This window comes from Akebia trifoliata, chromosome 11 (assembly GCF_017979445.1).
Source record: "Akebia trifoliata isolate Shusen 1 chromosome 11, ASM1797944v1, whole genome shotgun sequence".
Taxonomy (NCBI): domain Eukaryota; kingdom Viridiplantae; phylum Streptophyta; class Magnoliopsida; order Ranunculales; family Lardizabalaceae; genus Akebia; species Akebia trifoliata.
Window position 1 is genome coordinate 41,285,947 of NC_141385.1, and position 21,664 is coordinate 41,307,610.

Sequence of the window (21,664 nt, forward strand, 5' to 3'; positions counted from 1 at the left end):
AAGAAAGATGGGTTACCCACCTTGTGTTAGTTTTGGCTGTGAAGGTAAATTCTTAATGTTGTATCTATATTATTATTCGTTTTTTGGCAATTAAAATTTTATTTAGATTTGTTTTGTTTTATTTTATTCTACTGTTTTTCCAAAACGTGATCAACACTTGATGAAATTCTCATTTCAGTTAATTGTACATTTTAATTTTCAAAACAAGAAAAGCGAAACCATACCTTGTTCAAAGTGATGATTTCGCTGGTTTAAAGTAGCATTGGAAATATATGCTCTAACGACAGATAACAATGACGAGTAAAAACATGTCTTTATTACCCTCACAATTTTTCTAACCTTGTCCTGAGTTGCCCCCATGTGGACAAAATCCTGACTCCACCCCTAACTTGTAATTGTAACGAAAGATCTCTTACACGTTTAAATAATAATAATTATTATTATTAATTAATTAGTTGACTGATTGATTGGGAGGGGACTAGTGCCAACGATTGCACATCCTGACCCAACGCAATATGCTTAAATTATTCACTTATGATACAAACAACAAATATGTGAAGAAATATTGCATGAAGTTGGTAATTATTATAATCTAACTTGATTTGATCTAATATTGTTTAATCCTAATAAAATTAATTGATTTAACATGCAGGTCGAGCAGGAAAGAGATGGCCAGCTCTGGTGGGGAAGCCAGGACTAGAAGCAAAGAAAATAATAGAGGGACAGGACCCACAAGTGACAGCCGTGATCATACCCAAAGATAACATTAGGGATATGAATTTCTGCTGCAACCGTGTATGGCTTAATGTCAATAACGATCCACAACAGACCGTCGCAACTGTCCCTCAAGTTGGATAAGAAGAGAAATATATATATATATATATATATTATATATATATATATATAGATTATATATATATATAATATATATATATATATATATATATGAAGTTGGGATGATTGAAATAATAAGTTTGGAATAAAATAATTATCCTTTTGAATATATTTTGCTTCCTTTTCTCTCCAAGTAAAAATACTTTGAATGATTGTCAGGTACAAATACATTAAAGAAAAATAAAAAGGAAAGTTATTGTCTCAAACACCACGTTTGACATTCAGCATCAAACTTAGGGCTGAGATGGATGGTCTTTCTAAGGATTCTCGCAAATTACTAATCTCTAGAAAACCTATAATGATCTTTATTAACCCTAAGTTTTTCTCCCAAATCTACCGTAAATGACCAACTATTTATAATCGTAAGAGTTATAACCCTATATCATTTAATAAAATTTTGTCCTCGAGAATATCACTAGAAACGTTGATATGGGGCTCAAATGATGCAACCACCAGATGGGCTCACACTCTTTAGGTGGATAGGTGCAATTATCATTAATAAAGAGTTGTAAGGTGTATTCCATGCACCTAAACGTATGCCCTTAGGGCACTTGTTAACAAAACACTTAAATATATTATGGTCCAGGTTATTTTAGTTAAAAATCAAGAAAATTACAACCCTGACCGAATTATCAGGTTGCATCGTTTTCAAAATTGCAAAATATCATTTTTTTTTTACTATGTAATCTTAAAAAACCGTTTAATCAATATTTTAAATTGTTTATTTGCATATGTCATCTTCTAATTATTATTATAATAGGAGAAGTTAGAGTAGAAGTGGTTCCACACCAAATTTTGGATCCCACAAATTTCCCACATTTATATTTAAACTTAATATGATTAAAGTCATTTTGATTAAACACCAAGAACATTACAGTTCATAACTCTTTTGATACATGTATGTTTCCACATACCACCTTTTAGTTATATAAAATTTTAAAGGAAAGTGCTAAGAGTCAAGACCTCATGGGGAATGTTTGCATTCATCAATACTTTCACTTTCCAAAAATGTCTTTGTCCATTTTATTTTTTAGTGGAAAGAAACAAGGGTATCTTTTTTTTTTTTTTGAAGATTAATGGGGGTTTAGGCAGACCCCCAACTAGAGAAAAACTAGCTACAATCAGTCATATCTATGCCCAGAGGCGTCCTTACAAACAATGTCCCTAAGACTAGTTGGGAGATCCCCATACCCAAAAACAAGGGTATTTTGGTCTCTTACATAATAAATGTATTTATTATACCTTCAATAAATGCATTTATTATGTTGACATTAATTACCAAAGCATTAATTACAAATATATTATTTAAGAGTTTTGTCAAAGTAACATGGTGGGAGGCATCATGGGTGACATTTCTGAAGTAGAAGTGTATAGGAACCATAGATGTTTTTTATCAAGATATAAGTGAGATCTCGATGAAAAGCATCTATGACTCTTACACACTTCCATCTCAAAAATGTCCCCCACAATGTTACTTCAGCATTATCCATTATTTAAATCTAAAGACTTAAATGTCCTTAAAAATTATTAGGTAAAATAATAAAATTTATTACGTAAACAAACATTTATTATATAAAAAACTAACATCCCCTTGTAGTTTTTACTAAAAGATATATTTAATAAGGGTATTATTGAAAAGTGAAAGTGTTGGAGAATGCTAACGTCTTCACAAGGTCTTGGATGTTAGCATTCCCCAATTTTAAAAATCTTTAATATATTAAAAAATAGCCTAGCCAAATTAAATCATGAGCTCAATGGGTACTATTAAGACTCCTAGCTAGGAAAATTCAGTAATGGTCATTCTACTTTAAAATTTTGGTAGGACCCTCTTTGTTGGATTACACAAGGTGTTTCCAAAGAGGTATCAGCATGCAATAAATACAAAACGCAATGTATCATGTTACAAGAAGGTTTCCTCCAAAAGTTTCACTTTTAAAGTCATACTCTTTGAATTTTAGCTTTCAAGGATACTAATGCAAATTGCTAAAATCTCCTCACCTGCAAACTTCACAATCGTCGATATATTCTAATTACAATTGATTCTTAAAGAGAACTAAATTCATGAGCCTAAGGTATTTCAAACCTAACCCTACCCTATTTTTTTTTAGTAAATAATCTTTTACATCAAGCCTTCAAGGTCCTTAGCTTTCTCATTTGAAGAAAATCCCTAAACATCTTATCCAACTTCTCTTTTTTATTTCTAGGGATCCTAAATCGAGAAAGAAATACACATGGATGCCAACTAGGATACTTTTATCACTACATGAAAATTGGAATATTCGACAAAAAATTTGACGGACCAAGGGCCATGAATTTTAGAAACTGAATTTTGATGGTTTAGAACTGTTAAAATTCTTGATGTTCCCAGATTTAACGGCTTAGAACTATCGAATTTCTCCCATCTTTTATTAATTTGACAATTTCAACACATCGAAAAAATAATTTGACAAAGAAAAATTCGACGCTAATTCAACCTCTTGGTCTATGGAATATTATGAAATTTGACGACCCAAAACTGTCAAATTTTAGCTTTTTTTCACATTGTGTATGTAAATGATATTCCCTACTTGAAACAAACCTAATCTTTAATGAAATTAGACCATTCACATTATCTCAAGGATAGCCTTCCTCCTAAAAGCCACTCCAAGAGGCAACTTAATATTTGATGACAACATGAGTTAACCGTACATCCGCCCAAAAGCACAACTAAAATTCCAATATTACCAAGGAACTTCTTCAAAATAACGAAGCAAGCCTTTCAAGAAATTGTCCAAAAATACTAAGGTATCCTTAATAAATTGTACGGGCATGAAGATTGTAGTTCTCTCATTGTACGACACTGCACTGATATGAAGGTCTGCAAAGAACCATTGATGCTTTTCATTGAGATACGGGTGAAAAGAATCTATAATTCCATCACAATGTGAAAAAAGCCCAAATTTGATGGGCCTGGACTGCAAATTTCATAAAATTCAATGGATAAAGCAGTCGAATTGGCGTCGAATTTTTCATTGTCAAATTTTTTTTTTCGACGGGCCGAAATTGTCAAATTAATGAAGGATGGGAGAAATTTGACAGTCCTAAGCGTCAAATCTGGGAATATCTAGAATTTCGACGGTCCTAAACTGTCAAAATTCAATTTCTAAAATTTATAGGCCTTGGCCTGTCAATTTTTTTTGTCGAATTTTTCAGTTTTCACGTAGTGCATGAATACCACAAGGTCAGCTCACTATCCTACGCAGCTGTCTAGCATTTTTTTTCTTATACAAAAGAAGTTTACAATTGGGGAAAAGGTACCATGAACAGGGAAGGCTTCTAACAAATGTAATTAGATTTAAGGCAAACTCAAACCAGCAACAACATTAGATAATAGCAGCTCTGAAGTCAGATTGTATTAGGATTCTCGTGAGGTTGAGGGCTGCTGCTAACCTGATCCCTTCAAGAATACTTTGCAACTCGTGGTGTAGCAATGATTTTGGATTATCATATCCAGCAAGAGCAACCTTGACACTTCCCTCATTTCTCGAATAATAGCACCAAAGCCACCACTCAAGGGAAGTGGTTATGAATTAATTCCATTATTGAATGTTTTTGCCGTCCAGTATTGCATCAAGCTTTGAAAAAAAAAAACTTTGTAAATAGAGGTTTTATAGGACATTTGGAAAATAGAAGCTTGGAGATGAAGAACTCTTGGAATTCAATCTAAGGAAAGATCACACCCATGGTTGATCCGATTGGGTGATTCTCAAACTATCCTTGCTAATTAGGTGATCCCTAGATTATTAGGTGAGTGATTCCTTAACTTGGGTCGAGTGTTTTCCAATTATCCTTTTCTTTTGTAATTATGGTGAGATGATATCCTCACTATAGAGAGCATCCTCACTCAAAATCAACCCGTCATGAAACTTATAATCCATATGGGACAAAACACGTTGGCCTAAACATTAGTCAAATAAATAGTTGTCTCTTTTGATCCTGATTTTATATATCAGGTTGGGTTCGTGTGACAAAATCCTAGGCAAATCATCTTGATCATTCAATATGTGATAATCCAACGACGCAGATCTGTTAAAGGCCATTAAAGACCATGTGAGAATGTCTCACTTATAACTACCTCAAAAGAGACACGTCTTCTTCACTCTTCTCTTAATCCTAACAAAACTCTTTCTTTCTTTTTTCGTGGTTGTGGTGGTGGGACAGACCACCCCCTTCTTAAAGTCAACAATTGGAAAAAAAAAATTGTTATATTATAAATCACTAAAATATTTTGTCTCAAGTTTAAATGTTCTAAAAGAACCAAATTTCATTTTGAGATCGCCAATGAAAGGAAATATTGTTGTAAATTCTAAAATGGAACTCAACTTACAAAAGAACTAACACGAGAAGATCAATGATAAAATCCCAGCCTGATATAAAAGAAAATCTCTACCAGATTGGTCAATCAAAATTTATTTAGATATTATACTAACTATTGAACTTGCACATATCAAACTGTTGGATTGTCACATATCTAACTGCCCAGATGATTTGTTTGGATCTTTGTCTAGGATTTTATCACATAAACCTGACCCATATATATATGGACGGATCATGGGACATATGTAAAAACAATGGTTTTTAAAAAATATGAGTTAGAGATTTTGGATTGAGCTGATTTTTTGTAAGGATGGTCTATACGATGAGAAGATCATCCTCACAAAAAATCATCTCAATCCAAAACCTCTAACTCATATTTTGAAACTTTATTATTATTACATTATTTTTACATGTCCCATGATCCGTCCCCATATATATAACTGGTTCTTGATCACATTCATCAATCATTCAAATTAGTTCTCTTTTGAGAGAGAGAGAGAGAGAGAAAAAAAGGAAGCAAGCAAGGGATCAAACTACATTAGAAAGTATAATTATTTTATTCAAAAGCTTATTATTTCAATCATCCCAAGTTCATATATGAATTAGGAAGACATTTAACTCCAATAGAAGATATTTGTTTTCTCATCCAACTCGGGGGACAATTGCGACACTCTTTTGTATATCGTTATTCACAACAACCCATACACGATTGCAACAGAAGTTCGAATCCTTGAATTGGTCTTTGGGTATGATCACGCCGTCACTTGTGGGTCCTCTCTTTCTATTATTGCCTTAACTTCGTCTCCTGGCCTCCCCACCAGATCTGGCCAACTCTTTCCCATTTTTCCTACATGTTAAAATTAATTAGGATTAAACATTATATCAAATCAAGTTTGATTTGAATATGTAGTAATTTCATGCAATATTTCTTCTTATATTCCGGATTAATTTGATTTCAAATAAAATAATAATAATAATACTAATTGAGTCGATGAATGCACACAGTAAATCATACACAGTTGAGGTGACAAGGGTATAAAATCATAAATCTTTATCTTTAGGAGGCATGAGGAAAAGATGTGCGGTTATGTGCCCTTGCCACATCAGCCGTGTACAGACTGCATACAATTTACCTCTGCATTCATCATTATTCTAATAATTTATGCATGTAAAGGATGTTTGGTTACAGCTACAAGTTCATTTCGAGTTGATTGATACCCACTCTAAGATGGATTAAGTAGCTTGTCATTTGATTTTCTTTATTTATAATCATGAAGTGTATATGATAATGATTAATTAATATAAATTAAAAATTATTATCTGAGAAAGATTAATTTAGAAAAAAAAAATTATCTGACAACACGCTTGTTAACATTTGATTGGATGTAGGAAAATGTCAAACAATCTCCAACCCAAATACTCTTTTATATTTCTTAATATTTTGACATATATATATAAATATCAGACCCACCAATCATTTAATCTGGACCATTCAATCAGTGGGTCTTCCTCTTTACTATACCAATTATATCTAGCACAATGTGAAAAAAGCCCAAATTTGACGGTTTTGGGCTGTCAAATTGCATAAAATTCAACGGACCAATAGGTCTAATTGACGTCAAATTTTTCATTGTCACATTTTTTTTCTTTTGACGGACTGAAACTATCAAATTAATGAAGGATGAGAGAAATTTAATAGCTCTAAATCGTCAATTCTAGGAACATCAAGAATTTCAACAGTCCTAGAACGTCAAAATTTAGTTTATAAAATTCGTGGGCCTTGGCCTGTCAATTTTTTCTATCGGATTTTTCAGTTTTCACGTAGTGTAGCTTTCACTGGATATAAATTCTTCTTTAAAAACAGTAGAATAAATTAAAACAAAACATACCTAAATAAAATTTTAATTGCCAAAAAACGAATAATAAAGATACAACATTAAGAATTTACCTCCACAGCCAAAACTAACACAAGGTGGGTAACCCATCTTTCTTTTCTTTCTTGTATGAAATTTCAGTGTCTATGTCACACCATATTTATAGAAGGAATTTGAGACTCCTCATTAATGATAAATCAACCCCACCTAACTAAATATTGTGGGCCCATCTAAATTATGGCTGAGATGGGCCAAAAACATAGGATTATGAAGATCATGATAGGTTTTCTAGAGATTAGAATTTTGTTGAGAATCTTTAGAAGGACTCTATAACTTATCTCAGCGGTAAGTTTGACCCCAAATGTCAAACGTTGTGTTTGAGGGAAGAACTTTCCTTTTAAGTCTTTCTACCTAACCATTAATAACTTTCCAAATCTTCTAGATTTTGTGTAAACAAAAGTAGAGTTATTTAGTGGAACCTCTATAGGTTTTGGGATATATTAGAAATACTATGGGTGCACATTGGATTGGGTAAATTCGAGAACCGAACCAATCCGAAGCCTTTTGGATTGGATTGGTTCGGATTGAGAATGATTTGATTCGGATATGGATTGTATATAAAAAAATCTGATTGATTTGGTTCAATTCTGGATTAGGAGTATAATAGAACCGAACCAATCCGAGAACCGAACCTATTCGAAGTATCTATTATAATACATACATATATTTATTTATTTATTTATTTAAAAATAAAACTCTTTATTAGTTTCGTTATTCTATTATTTATTTCTATCTTCTTCAAGTTTGAAGAAAACCTAGCCGTCGTTCGTCTCCCTCACCTCGTCATTCGTCACCTCTTCGAAAAATAAAAATGTAACTCATCTCTCTCTCTCTCTCTCTCTCTCTCTCTCTCTCTCTCTCTCTCTCTCTCTCAATTATGTTAGTATGTTACAAAGAGGTAACTCATCAAAGTCTTCAACTTTATCTCATCTATTTTTTTCTAACAAAAACTCATAAAAAAATATACACAAATCTATCTCGCAACTCTTAAATGGATCAATCCATTTATAGAAAAAAAAATTTCAAAGAGTTTGATTTCTTTTTTTTCTTTTTTTTACTAGAACTTTTATGTCGTGTTTGTTAGATGAAATATACTATATAACCTAGGCTTGGATTCATTAATCTACCATTTATGGATTAATTTTCTCACTAATCCATCCAAAATACCAATTTCAAAATTGTAATTTTTTTTAGTCTCATTGAACTTCCTCTAATTTTCAATTTATATAGATTTTAGTCAAAATTTGATCATATATAAAATCATTTTTATTTTAAAAATATGCATTATTTATGATATGATCTAAATGGTTCATTTTTTGAAAAAAAAAATACTAGTTTTTCTATTTTGAAAGTATGAGAACCGAGAACCGACCCAAACCAAGGTTGGTTTGGATTGATTTGGTGCTATAGGGTAATTGGATTGGTTTGGTTCCAAATTTGTAGAACCGATTATGTTTGGTTCGGTTCTAATTTTTTCAAAATCCGAACCAATCCGAACCATGTGCACCCTCTAAGAGATACCTCCTCTTTCACCTTGATCCTAGTCTTTTATCACTGACTAATTCAAAAACAGTCATGGTAATCGGACACCCCCCTTTGATATACGCCCCCAAAACAAAATCGTAGATCATTTGCCTCGGGATACATATGAAAAAGATTTATAGTTCTACATATCCCAAGACAATTTATAGTTCTATGATGGATGCGTAGGGGGGTGGGGGGGGCGGCGTCAAAAAATCATTAGTCATCAATAATAAAAAAACATTACTGTCCTATGCCAATTAAAATAGGGGAATATGACTTAAAAGGAGATAACTTACAAAAATCAATTCACAAAATCAATAGATTCGATTTAAGACAAAATCTGCTTTTATGAGAAAATCTTCAAAAGTCACTTAGGGTGTGTTTGATTGCATGAAAAGATTTGGAAAACTAGTTAAGGATCCATGAGATACCTACAAGCCACATACCGCCACCTCAACTAATTGATGTATAAGACAAAGAAATTCTTTTAGAATGTAACAATAACCAATTGATCCATGTATGCTCCTCTCACTTGTATTTTTCCAATTAAATTGGGTTTTATAGTTTTTCATTTCTATTTAGATCCTTTTTTTTTTCTTTTAATTAAACTAGAAGGTGGCATGTACTGATGTGCAAACGCACATGTATTGAAAGGGCTCTTTGTAATTTAGATCATAGTAAAGCTGGGCTTACTAAGTAACTTAGATCATAGTGGTGGTTGAGTTCACCTTGTCGCATCCAAAAACATGATCAGGTGCCACAGGAAAGTAGAGCAAAATATTATATTACTTTAAAAAAATAGCATAAAAAGAGTTACTTTCACCGTTAAATTTTAATTTTAGATTTTGGAGTTTAGTGGGAGTTCGGTCATCGTCCATTTTTAAAACTGATTCAGCTAAAAAATAAAAAATAAATTTTTTTTTTTTGGGATATGAGTTTTTTCTTGAAGTGTAGAGGGTTGTCATGTTGGATTGCCAATTACAAGCAAAGCATTTTTCCAATTTAAAATAATGATAAAAGTGTTTTGAACATTATATAGTAAAAATTGATATTTTTGTAGTTTTTAAAAGTTACCACCTTGATTCTCTTGGGTTGCAATTTTTGCTGGTTTTTATCAAATGACCCTAATTATTTTAAGTCTGAACGTAAAAGTTGGGGCATTTATGAGATCCAAATGTTGGTATCGTGTGCATAGCAATCGGATCCTCGATTGGGGCCTGCGTTTCACAATCCCGTTCTTTTGATTATTGTCGATCTATTGCTATTCAGTTTTGCATTGTGTTTGGAGTCGCACCACTCATTTGGTTCATGTGCAAATGGTCGCCTATGTAGATAGAATACAATCTAATATTTGTAATCACAAAATTGATTTAATCAAGTTCATGTAAGAGGTTATAGGTAAGAAGCATGGTTGAGGGTTCAGGAAGGTGTTAGGCACCTCAATTCACCCACTTTTCATAGTTAAATGAAATTTCCAAGAACAAGGTTGGGTATTAGTAGGTTGATCAAGCATTTGGATTAATCAGAAATCTTATGGTTCCAAGATGTCACTAAGACTGGTCAAGTAGGTTCATCAAGGTCAGACCGTTTAATACATGAGGGCTTCTAGATCATGCACCAACATTATCTTTCATCTTTGTATATTTGTATGATATCAAAGATCTTTGATTCTCTTTCTTGATTATCTCGGACAACTTGATTTGATCTGTTATATATCCCACTTTTCAATTCATCTTACTTTGTTCGATTGTTAGTGCACAATATATCTTGTTGTGACTTAAACAAACAGACAATATTTGGCTCGCCAACGACAAGAGGACTTCCAACGTATGTGCACTAATACCGCAATCTATCACGCAAGCGATTGATGAGTTTTGAACCACTATTCAACTGAGTCACGACTTATAGCTTCTAGGGTAATGGTAATCGAGAGAAAATAGCATTAGAAGATGAGGAAGTTATTTTACGCAGGTGTGGTGTAGAAAACTATTTCTTCGACGATAGTTAAACATTAAATTGGAAGAGAAGATAGATAAATTATCAGAAAATGCACAACCATTGCCAATGACATTAACATGTTGAAGGATCTATCTATATGATAAACATATCGGTGGTCACCATTGCCATTTTCTTATTTTAAAGAGGGAATGGAATTTAATCTCACTATCAATCTCAAGTAAAATTTTCAAATTTTATTATTATTTTTCTTCTTTTGACCTCTTAATCTCAAAAATATTTAATAATACCCCTCCAACTTTATTATTTTTTCACTTTGACCTCATTAACCTCAAACTCTAATGTATTTATATATATATTGAGGAATGCTAACATCCAAGACTTTATGGGGATGTTAGCATTATCCAACACTTTTTTTTCAATAATACCCTTCATTCTTTGTCTTTTAATAAAAAAGATAGGGATACGTTAGTGTTATATATTATAGATAGTTTTTTACATAATAAATGCTATAAGCATTTAAGTATTTTAAATTAAATATCTTTCTTTTTTTTTTTAATAAATGTTTTGACTATCAATATCAACATAATCAATGTATTTATTAATAATATAATAAATATATTTATTGTATAAAAGATTAGTATGTCCTTATCTTTTTCACTAAAAGATAAAAATAGGAAGGGTATTTTTGAAAAAAAAAATGTTGGACAATGCTAACATCCTCATGAGATTTTGGACGTTAGAATTTTCTTATAAAATTTATTTAGATTTTCGACATCAAATTAGATTTTTTCTGATCAAGACCCATTCCAATTGTTATTGGATCAAGTTTGAATCTTAAAATTGAGGTCCAATAAAAACCCGATTCGTAAAGAGTATGATTTGATCCTTATCGTATCGGTACTAAATCAGCCCCAATCCGATCAAAACTCAATCCATCAACAGTCCTATTAAGGATGGAATTTGTAAGCCAAGTTTTTTTTTAACCCACCACTTTATATGGCAAATTGCTTTTTTTGTAATTTAGTACATGCCCCATTCTATGGTTTTGTCAGCATCTAAGACACCTCCTTATCTTTAAACTGATGACATACCCCATGATCTCAGTCTTCTCTAATAGACTAATAAGAAATTGACCTCAATGCCCTCATCATCATCATTGTCGTGTCATCTTCATGACCACCACCACCAACAGCTCACTATGATCACCATCATATCCAATGGGGTAAATATGATTAGTTTTGGAAAGAAAATATGATTAGTTTTGGAAAGAAATATCAAGGATGTTGAGGTCATTTTTTCCATATATACTTAGTAATTAGTAAGGCTTGCCTTGCTCTTCACCAAAAACCCACCTTCAGAATCTCAATTTCCATATTTGCTAGAACTCCAAAAAGATAATCTGCAACTCACTTTACGATTGTTTCCAAAAATGACCCAACCCCTTTAATTACAACCTCGATTTTAGACCCAAATTATCTCCTATAAAAAGAGCTCTCATCTAAACTCATAAACAAAGAAAGATGTCTATCCCTTCCCCTCTCCCTCACTGTGACAATTTGGGTTGTACTGATGTTCCTTGCTGTCCAGGTAATCTTCTCTGCACCTACACTTATTCTCCTTAAGTTTAATAATCTGCATTTTATATAAAATTCGTTGAACAGATGGCTATGCTCACTTGATCGGGTTTTAAGGCCCATCCATTGTTATCAACTTCAATCATAACCAACCTTTTTTTTATAGCCGAATTTTCCAAAGATTCAAGGAAAAATTCACGTATTTTTAGACCTATCTTATGAATTATATGGCATATGTTTTTTATATTTGATAAACAAAATATTTAATATATATATATATATATATATATATATATATATATATATATATATATATATAATTAAAAAGTTAGGATTCATCATTAAATTTTTATATTTTTATTTTTGCCTTCTTTATGTTTCCTGAATTTTATCTCAGAATGTTTAAATGAAAAAGTCTTGACTTATCAACTATTAAGGGCGGAGATAGGAAGGAAACATTTGGGGCAATTTTCCCCACTCAATTTTTTAGGCATTTTAGATATCCTTAAATTTATGCTTAAATTTGAGATACCCCTACATTTTGAACTATTGACATGCCCCGTTTGACCATGTTGCTCTCACTCTCTCATCTTCTTCCAATTTTTGCCCCCTCTCCCTCCAACTAACTTTAAGTTTGCCCCCCACTAAAAGAAAATCACAATGTGAAGAAAGCCCAAATTTGACGGTCTTGGGCTGTCAAATTTCATAAAATTCAATGGACGAAGAGATCAAATTGGTGTCAAATTTTTCATTGTCAAAATTTTTTTTCGACGGGCCGAAACTGTCAAATTAATGAAGAATGAGAGAAATTCGACAGTTCTAAGCCAACAAATTTGGGAACATCAAGAATTTCGACGGTCCTAGACCATCGAAATTCAATTTCTAAAATTTGTGGGCCTTGGCCCGTCAAATTCTTATGTTGAATTTTCTAGTTTTCACGTAGTGAATCCAGACTCCGCCCCTGGTTATTAACGAACTATCCATGTATTTTAAGTAGTATCTTTTTAAGGATAGCTTGTTCACTGAAAGGATACACTATTCCTGTTATTCATGTTTTATGATTTTTCAGGAAAACAAAGTTGGCCAGAGCTTGTGGGGAAAAAAGCTTTGGATGCCAAGCCCATAATTGAGAAAGAGAATCCAAATGTGACGGTCGTGATTGCATCACTAGACCTATACAGGATTCCTGATCTGTGCTGCAACATCGTGTGGATTTGGGTGGATGATTTTCCAAATGGCATCATCAAGACCATACCAAGGGTTGGATGAGGAGAAACAAGTTACAACATGAAGTACTGGATCATCGCATTGTATTTATTTAAGTCAAATAAGCTATGATGTATTTAGTTGAATAAAGGCTGCTCATGCAGTACAAAATTCTCCCAAATTTTCAAAATATTCGTAAGATTCTCCCAATTAGGAATTTGCCGATTAATTCCAAACTTGATGAATTAATTGACAATCTCTCAATTAATCATGAAATATGGTAACGTTTTTTATCCTTCACCCACCAAAATTTTTAGTTTTTCAACATTAAAATATCAAGAACAAGATAGGATTTAGAAAGAGGTTGAAGATGTTAGGTTTTGTATAATCTCTGAAATTTAATCTAATTTTTTACAAAACTTTCTCGAATTTATATGAATTAAACCTTCATCGAATAATTGCCGAATCCGAACTTTGTTACTATGAGTACAAATCATAATAACAAGTTGTAATTAAGTGCGGATCTAAATTCTTATTTACAATAATATTATAGTTGTTGGGTTTAATCTAATCAAACAGCTCTGATTACATCTATCATTTTTCATTAATTCAAGTTTTAGCCTTTCAAGGTATTACCCATGTTGAAGATCCATAATGCTGAAAATAAGTTGTATAGAAAAGAGTTGCGATAAAAAGACGCCCCACTTTGAACCCCCCCTACATCCCTATCATAGAACCGTAGTTCATCTGCATTGAGATGCACAAGAAAAAGATTTTTGGTAACTTGTATCCCAAGGCAAATGATCTATGGTTCTGTGATAATGGTATATTGGGGTGGATGGGCATTAAAAAATCATTTCACTATAGAAAAAGAGTCAAATTCAGAATGGGGTCATGTGTTTTGGTAGGAGTTTTAGAAACATTAGACTCCTCACCAAGCCATTTTTAGTATGACATGTAGCCCAATGTATTTGTTTTCCATTAAACATGAAATCCAATTATCGAGTAAAACATATATCTTAAGGATATAATTTTGAGGTCACTCCACCACAAGAATCTAACCAATGTTGATGGTTGACAATTTCACATAGATAACATTGTCATCAACATTTTATCATTTTTATTAGAGTCTCGTGCTGGAGTGACCTCAAGACTGGACCTCATATCATGCATCTTGACGTGAAAGTGGATTGGAACCATAGATTCGTTCACTTGTATCTTGGGGAATAACATCTATGATTCCCTTAGACTTTCATATCAGTGTGTGATGTGAGGTCTAATCTTAAGGTCATTTTAGCATTATTCTTTTTATTATTAAAGTGCAAATTTTAAAATTTAAATTTGAAATATGTTTTAAAAAATGCTTTAATATTATATAACCTGGAATGGAAGTATGGAACCATCATCCATCACCCACCTGATATTTAAAGAAACACTGGGCTAGCTAACTACGTGAAAACTGAAAAATTCGACAGAATAAGTTGACGGGCCAAGGCCAATTGATTTAGAAATTAAAATTTGACGGTTTAGGACCGGCGAAATTCTTGATATTCTCAGATTTGACGGCTTAGAGTTGTCAAATTTCTCCTATCCTTCATTAATTTGACAATTTCGGCATGTCCAAAATCAAAATTTTACAATGAAAAATTCGACCCTTTTGTCCGTTGAATTTTGTCAAATTTAACACTTGGGGCAGTCCAATTTGAACTTTTTTCACATTGTGCCTTGTGTGACAATTAGAGATATACCCTCTTAGGTTTTCAAGTTCATGATATACCCCTTGACCTTGGTCATCATGAAAGACTCATATGAAATGAACAAAATGCCCCTTTGTCTTCAACCAACCCGTTGCCAAAACCTAATACAATTTTCTTCAAACTCAAAATTCTGAGGCCTTAGAAATTCAAACCGAAAAAAGGAAGTAGGGTTTTTGGAGAGAATAAATAGATGGATTTTAGGAAGAAAAGTGAGATCCAATAAAAGTGTGTCATTGGCCACTTATTTAACTGGAATCGCAAGCGAAACCTATTGGACAAGTTTGAACATGTACTCCTCGATTAGAGTTGGGTCATCTAAAATCGAACCAAGTGATTGAGAATCAAAACTAATAAGAATCAAGAACCAAAATCGTTTAAAGAGAAAAACAATACAGTTCGATTTTGGTATATACCATCAATTGGAGAATCAAAACTAAAACTAATTAAGATCGGAACCAAGAAAATCTAATGGTTTTAATTCTGGTTTCTTAAAGAATTATATTGGAACAGAATCATCAACAACCCTAGATAGGTCTATATGATAGCAAGGAATTTGTTTTCAAGGCAATATAGATTCTTGAAAGAATGGTGATGTAATAAAACCGATTTTATAGGAAAATGCATTTTGTACTTGATTGCTCTAACAAAAATATCGAAAAGAAAGTCAGTTTTTAGCTTCTTGGATGAGGGTAATTGCGAGAAAATAACATTAGGATATGAGGAAGTCATTTTCTTCAGGTGTGGTATTGGAAAATATTTCTTTGCCGATGGTTTAAACATTAAATTGGGAGAGGAGATAAATTATCAGAAAAAGCACAACCACGCACCTAAAAATTGCATTTTCTAAGGAAAATTATTCTTCCTCTAATTTTCATGAGAAATTATAAATACCTAGAGGCCAAAGACAATGACTTCTCAAATGGATAAAAAAAAGTTCGAAATTGAAAATGAGGGTATTTAATTTCAGTCATTTTATCTTTATCTTATTCTCCTAGAAGATGGGGAATGTCATGCATGGGTTTGAAAATACTGGGGTACATCTAAATTTCACTAAAACCCAGAAGAGTATCACAAAATTACTCTTTTTCAAACGTAATCACGGTCAAAATCTTAATTTGGAAGAATCGGGATCAAGTAATTGAGGTGCCTCATTCTTATAGAGTAGGAACGATGGCTATGTAGCACATTTTGGTAGGAGTTTAAAAAACATTGGACTCATAGCTCATGCTTAATTTCAAACAAAATGTGCCACGTAGATACCGTATGTTGTAGGTACGTAACACCGCTCTGGATCAAGTAAGGTTCCAATTAGGGGTGCACATGATTCGGATTGGTTAGGATTTTGCCAAAATTAGAATCGAACAAAACATGATCGGTTCTACAAATTTGGAACCGAACCAATCCAATTACCCTATATAACCGAACCAATCCAATCCAACCTTAATTCAGATTGGTTCAGATCGGATCTCGGTTTTCATACTTTCAAAATAGAAAAACTAGTGTTTTTTTTTTTCAAAAGAGGAACCCTTTGGATCAGATCATAAATAATGCCTATTTTTAAAATAAAATTAATTTTATGATTAAATTTTGAATGAAATCTGTATATATTGAAAATTAGAGGAAGCTCAATGAGACAAAAAAATTACAATTTAAAATTGATATTTTGGATGGATTAGTGAGGAAACTAATCCATAAATGGTAGATTAACGAATCCAAGCCTAGATTCGTATAGTATATTTCATCTAACAAACACGACATAAAGGTTCTCGTAAAAAAGCAAAGAATCAAACTCTTTGAAAAAAAAATTCCGTAAATGGGTTGATCTATTTAAGAGTTGAAAGAGAGATTTGTATACATTTTTTTATGAGTTTTTGTTAGAAAAAAATATAGGAGATAAAGTTGAAGACTTTGATGAGTTACCTCTTCGTAACATACTAACATAGTTGAGAGAGAGATGGGTTACCTTTTCATTTTTCGATGAGGTGGCAAGTAGAGAGGTGAGGAAGACAAACGACGACTAGGTTTTCTTCAAACTTGAAGAAAAGATAAATAAATAATCGATAAACGAAACTAAGAAATAATTTATTTTTAAATAAACATATATATATATATATATAGATATTTTGGATTAGTTCAGTTCTCGGATTGGTTCAGTTCTATTATACCCCTAATCCAGAATCGAATCAGATCAATCGGATTTTTTTTAATATACAATCCGTACCCGAACCAAACCATGCTCAATCCGAACCAATCCAATCCAAAAGGCTTCAGATTGGCTCGGTTCTCGGATTTACCCAATCCAATGTGCACCCCTAGTTCCAATTATGCTAAACCAGGTAAATAGAGCATAACAATCCAGTGAGATTGGACTAAGTTCAATCTCTATCTAACCAATTAATTTGATTTTCCTTTTAATAATTGGGTTGGTTCTTAAACCATTAGTTATTGATTTAGTTTATTATTAAAGGGTATCATATTTGGTGGAATGTTATTTTATGGTTTGGAGAAATTTATTTTCCATTTGACATTGACATGCTCTAGGATCTATCTATATGATAAACCCAAAGTGGTCGCCACTCCCTTTATCTCTTTCTAGAGAGGGATTGAAATTTAATCTCGCAATCAGTCAGTCTTAAGTAAAACTTAATAATAAAAAAATCTATCTTCTCTCCTTTTTTCAAGAATACTTTCTCTAACTTTATTATATTAATTTTCTCTTCTACCTCTTTTCAATAATATCATTTTCACCTGAACCCAAAAGAGGATGCCCGTATCAATAGATACAATATACATTTTTCATTGGATAAAAAATGGACTAAAAGCTTGTTTATGGTCTTATTTATGTAATTTTCATTAACTATAAAAGAAACAAACAAAAGGTTAAGACGACAAACCTATTGACCAATTAAAAAATAATAAAAAGAAGAAGAGTAAGAGGACATAACAATCAAAATAGTTGTAAGTGTTGCCCTTCCAAATTAGCTCCTGTCAAAAATAAAATTCTCCAAAATAGGCCTTGGATCTGTAATTGCAAACTTAGGTTAATTTTGTCATTTCATCTAAAAGGATGTGTAAAACCCACTAAGAATTAGGGTTTTCAATCGTGGGATCAAACTTGACATCAGGTCCAATAACTTTGGGTTTGGATCAATGATTTAGATTCCAATGAGGATCCGATCCGATTAGGTTTTGTTCTAAAACCTTATTGGATCAGATCTGGATTGATCATGTCCCAATCTAATAAGGACTCGATCTAATAAAATATTAGAAATTATATAAATTATATTGTATATCTATATAATAAAAGAAAACAATGATAGATCCCACTCTACTACAATTTTGTTAGGGATAAACATCCCACTCCAGCTACAATCAAGTTTTTATTGGATCTCGATTTTAAGATCAAAACCAAATCCAATAACAATCAGACCGGGTTTCCTCTTGATCACTCCCTTCAGTTGTATTGTCTTTCCTCTCCTCCCCCTTCCCCCTTCCCCCTATTCAATAGTATCTCTCCAATTTTACTATCTTCCCTCTTTTACTCCATTTTTTCAAAAATACTCTTCAAATTTTACTATCTTTCCTCTTTTACCCCTTTAATCTATTTTATTGTCTTTACCCTAAAAAATACTCCAATTTTATTATTTTACCCTCTTACCCTCATAGAGTGTTAATAATACCCCTTCTAACTTCATTATTTTTCTTTTTTTACCGTCATAACCTCAAAGATGATACCCGTGCTATAAGCACAGGCAAACTCTAGTTTCTTTAAATATATGAAGTTTATTTAGATTTTCTACATCAAATTGGGTTTAGTTCGATTTAAACCCGGTCTGATTGTTATTGGATTTGGTTTTGATCTTAAAATCGAGATCCAATAAAAACTTGATTCGTGAGTCTAATTTGATCCGTATCATATTTGTAAACAAAGTTGATACAATTGAGTCTGGGGAAGATTATGAAATGTTCAAAGGGTGTTTTGGAGGAACCCACCCTTTTATATGACACGGTGCTTTTCTAATTTAGTACATGCCCCACTCTATGGTTTTGTGAATGCTTCCCCATGTCTTTAAACTGATGACATGCCCCTTGACCTTAGTCTTCACTTATAAACTAATGAAAAATTAACCTCAATGCCCTCGCCTTTATCATCATCGGTGACGTCATAACCACCACCAACATCTCATTATCATCATCTTCAAATCCAAGAGGGTAAAGATGATTGGTTTTAGAAAGAAATATCAAGAATGTTGAGGTCATTTTTCATTAGTTAATTATGCTAGAACATTCGTTGATTTCCTTGATTGATTACAATAACCCTAAGAGAGTTTATTTAGAAAATATAGTACATATCCTAACATATGGGTACATTATACACAATCGGATCTAATCTCAATCTCTATAGATTTGATCTAATCCTAAAGGACCATTGGGTGTATCACTATATATACACCTTATTACATTGCTTCAAACCTATTACTCTTAACACTCCAAAAGCTGTTTTTTTTTCCCATGCTTCCACTACATGAAATCTGGAAGAATCGACAAGAAAGGTCAACAAGTCAAGACCCATGAATTTAATTTAAAAATCAAATTTTTATAGTCCAAGGCCGTTGAATTTTGTATATTCCCTAGATTCGATGGCTTAGAGCCATTGAATTTCTCTCATCCTCCATTAATTTGACAATTTTGACCAATCGAAAATAAATTCGACATCTTGATCTATCAAATATGAGATTTTTTTTCACGTTGTGTTCCAGGTTCTGCTCTCTGATGATGATACTTACTTTCTTGGTAGTCTATTCCAATATAATTTTATCGACCATCTCTTGTTAACAGACTTATTAAGGTACTTATAATACATTAAAGACCCAATCTTATCAATTTGTTGGTAAGCGGGTAAAAGTATAATTTTGATCCGAAGTGTCCGGTATTACGGTTAATGAACTTTAATCAGTAGAATCTTCTGGTAAGCACCTTCTTACTGGCAAGTTGCACAAAAAAGTCCAACCAAACTTAAGTGCCTCTGTATATGAAAAATAAATAATAAAAAAAGAGTTAACCTAGCTCACAATTTATTCTAGTCCTACATGGCACGTGCCAAGTACATTACACCAACTAATCTCATAAACCTCACTCACTAGCCCTAACCACAATTCCATCTCTATATATGGAGGTTCTTCAATCAATCCCCCCATCCAAAGAGTTCCCTATAGAGTCTAAACCAACCCATTAGTTCCCCATGGCCAACCAACTTGTTAGTGTCCCTATGTTCCATCGGCGCAAATTAGTCGATACCACCTCATACGTTGGTGCCTCGACCAACCTCCCGTTATCTAGTTCTCAAAATTCGTATTACGATCAAATTGGAGACGAAACTAGCAAAGATGGAAGATATGGAAGGGGTGGTTCAAAAGCTACTAACAGCACATGTTCAGGCCGGCGACGAAAGGGTCAAATTCATGTCACACGGAGTATAAATAGACTCCATCTCAGGCGCCTTATGTCATCCCCAGCTTCTTACGTCTTGAGGAAGGTGAGGGCAATGTATATTGCGGCTCGAGGAACAGTTCTCAAGAACTCCGATGTCGTGGGGAATGAAGTCATGGTGGTCGAACCATATTTCTCAATGCCTGTCGTCCCTATTACCGCCATTGCACCGCATGCTTGATTAGAAGAAAAAAAAAGGGGGGGAAGGACGATGTAATTAATTTCAATTGATCCTTGTGAACCACTAAACCGTTACTACTTTATTAGTAATTTTTGTAGATATTTACTATTGTTCTTCCCCCCACTGTAATGATTTAAGTTTTAGATTTCTGTCGTTGTTTCCTAAATATTGAGGTTCGCAACATGAATCATATTTCTTGACTCTTTTAAGTTTATATTTAACGACAATTCGAACATTGAATATCAATCCTATAGATAAGGGCCTGGCTGTCTTAGACTAACTCAAGTTTGTTGTAAGAAATTCCACTTGGTGACTTGAAAATGGTTCAAAATCTTTTGTGATTAATTTGAGAGGGAAACAAAGTCTCGATATATAGCTGGCTTCGATCTGCTCCGATTGGATTGTAAACCACTCTCGTCAACTTCTTAGAACGACTATGCTGCTTTAGATTAGCATAAATTCACGATCTTTGTCTCGCATGCAGACTCCAAGTGGCCCTTCATTTCATAACATATCGAGCACACAGGCTGCGAAAGCTCCATCAAATCCAGCTATGAGCTAAAACATCAAATGCTGGTGAAGGGGATTGATTATTTTTCAGGCCACTTGTTCTACGTCTTATTGATAATGAAATGTCTTTTTCACTCCTTTTCACTTGAAGAGTACAAGCTGTGGATGAAATCAAATGAGTAATCGAAAGGAATCGGATGCTCTTAGAAGAATATCCAAGTGCCAAAGTATAAGTCTACGTAGTTACTTCATAGTTTATATATACTGTCTACTCTTAAC

The 21,664-nt window shown here is 32.9% G+C and overlaps 1 protein-coding gene across 1 annotated transcript; it reads left to right on the plus strand.

Moving 5' to 3' along the window:
- Positions 1 to 878, plus strand: LOC147391716 (inhibitor of trypsin and hageman factor-like). Its single transcript, XM_086417430.1, has 2 exons — positions 1 to 44; positions 653 to 878. The coding sequence occupies exons 1-2, from the start codon at positions 8 to 10 to the stop codon at positions 856 to 858; spliced, it is 243 nt and encodes an 80-aa protein (XP_086273556.1). The 5' UTR covers positions 1 to 7; the 3' UTR covers positions 859 to 878.
- The last annotated feature ends 20,786 nt before the right edge of the window (positions 879 to 21,664 follow it).

Excerpts from the sequence above, each read along its gene's own strand:
- LOC147391716 (XM_086417430.1), top strand. The coding sequence starts at position 8 with ATGGGTTACCCACCTTGTGTTAGTTTTGGCTGTGAAG. Across the intron at positions 45-652 it reads TGTTAGTTTTGGCTGTGAAG|GTCGAGCAGGAAAGAGATGG; the intron begins GTAAATTCTTAA and ends TTTAACATGCAG.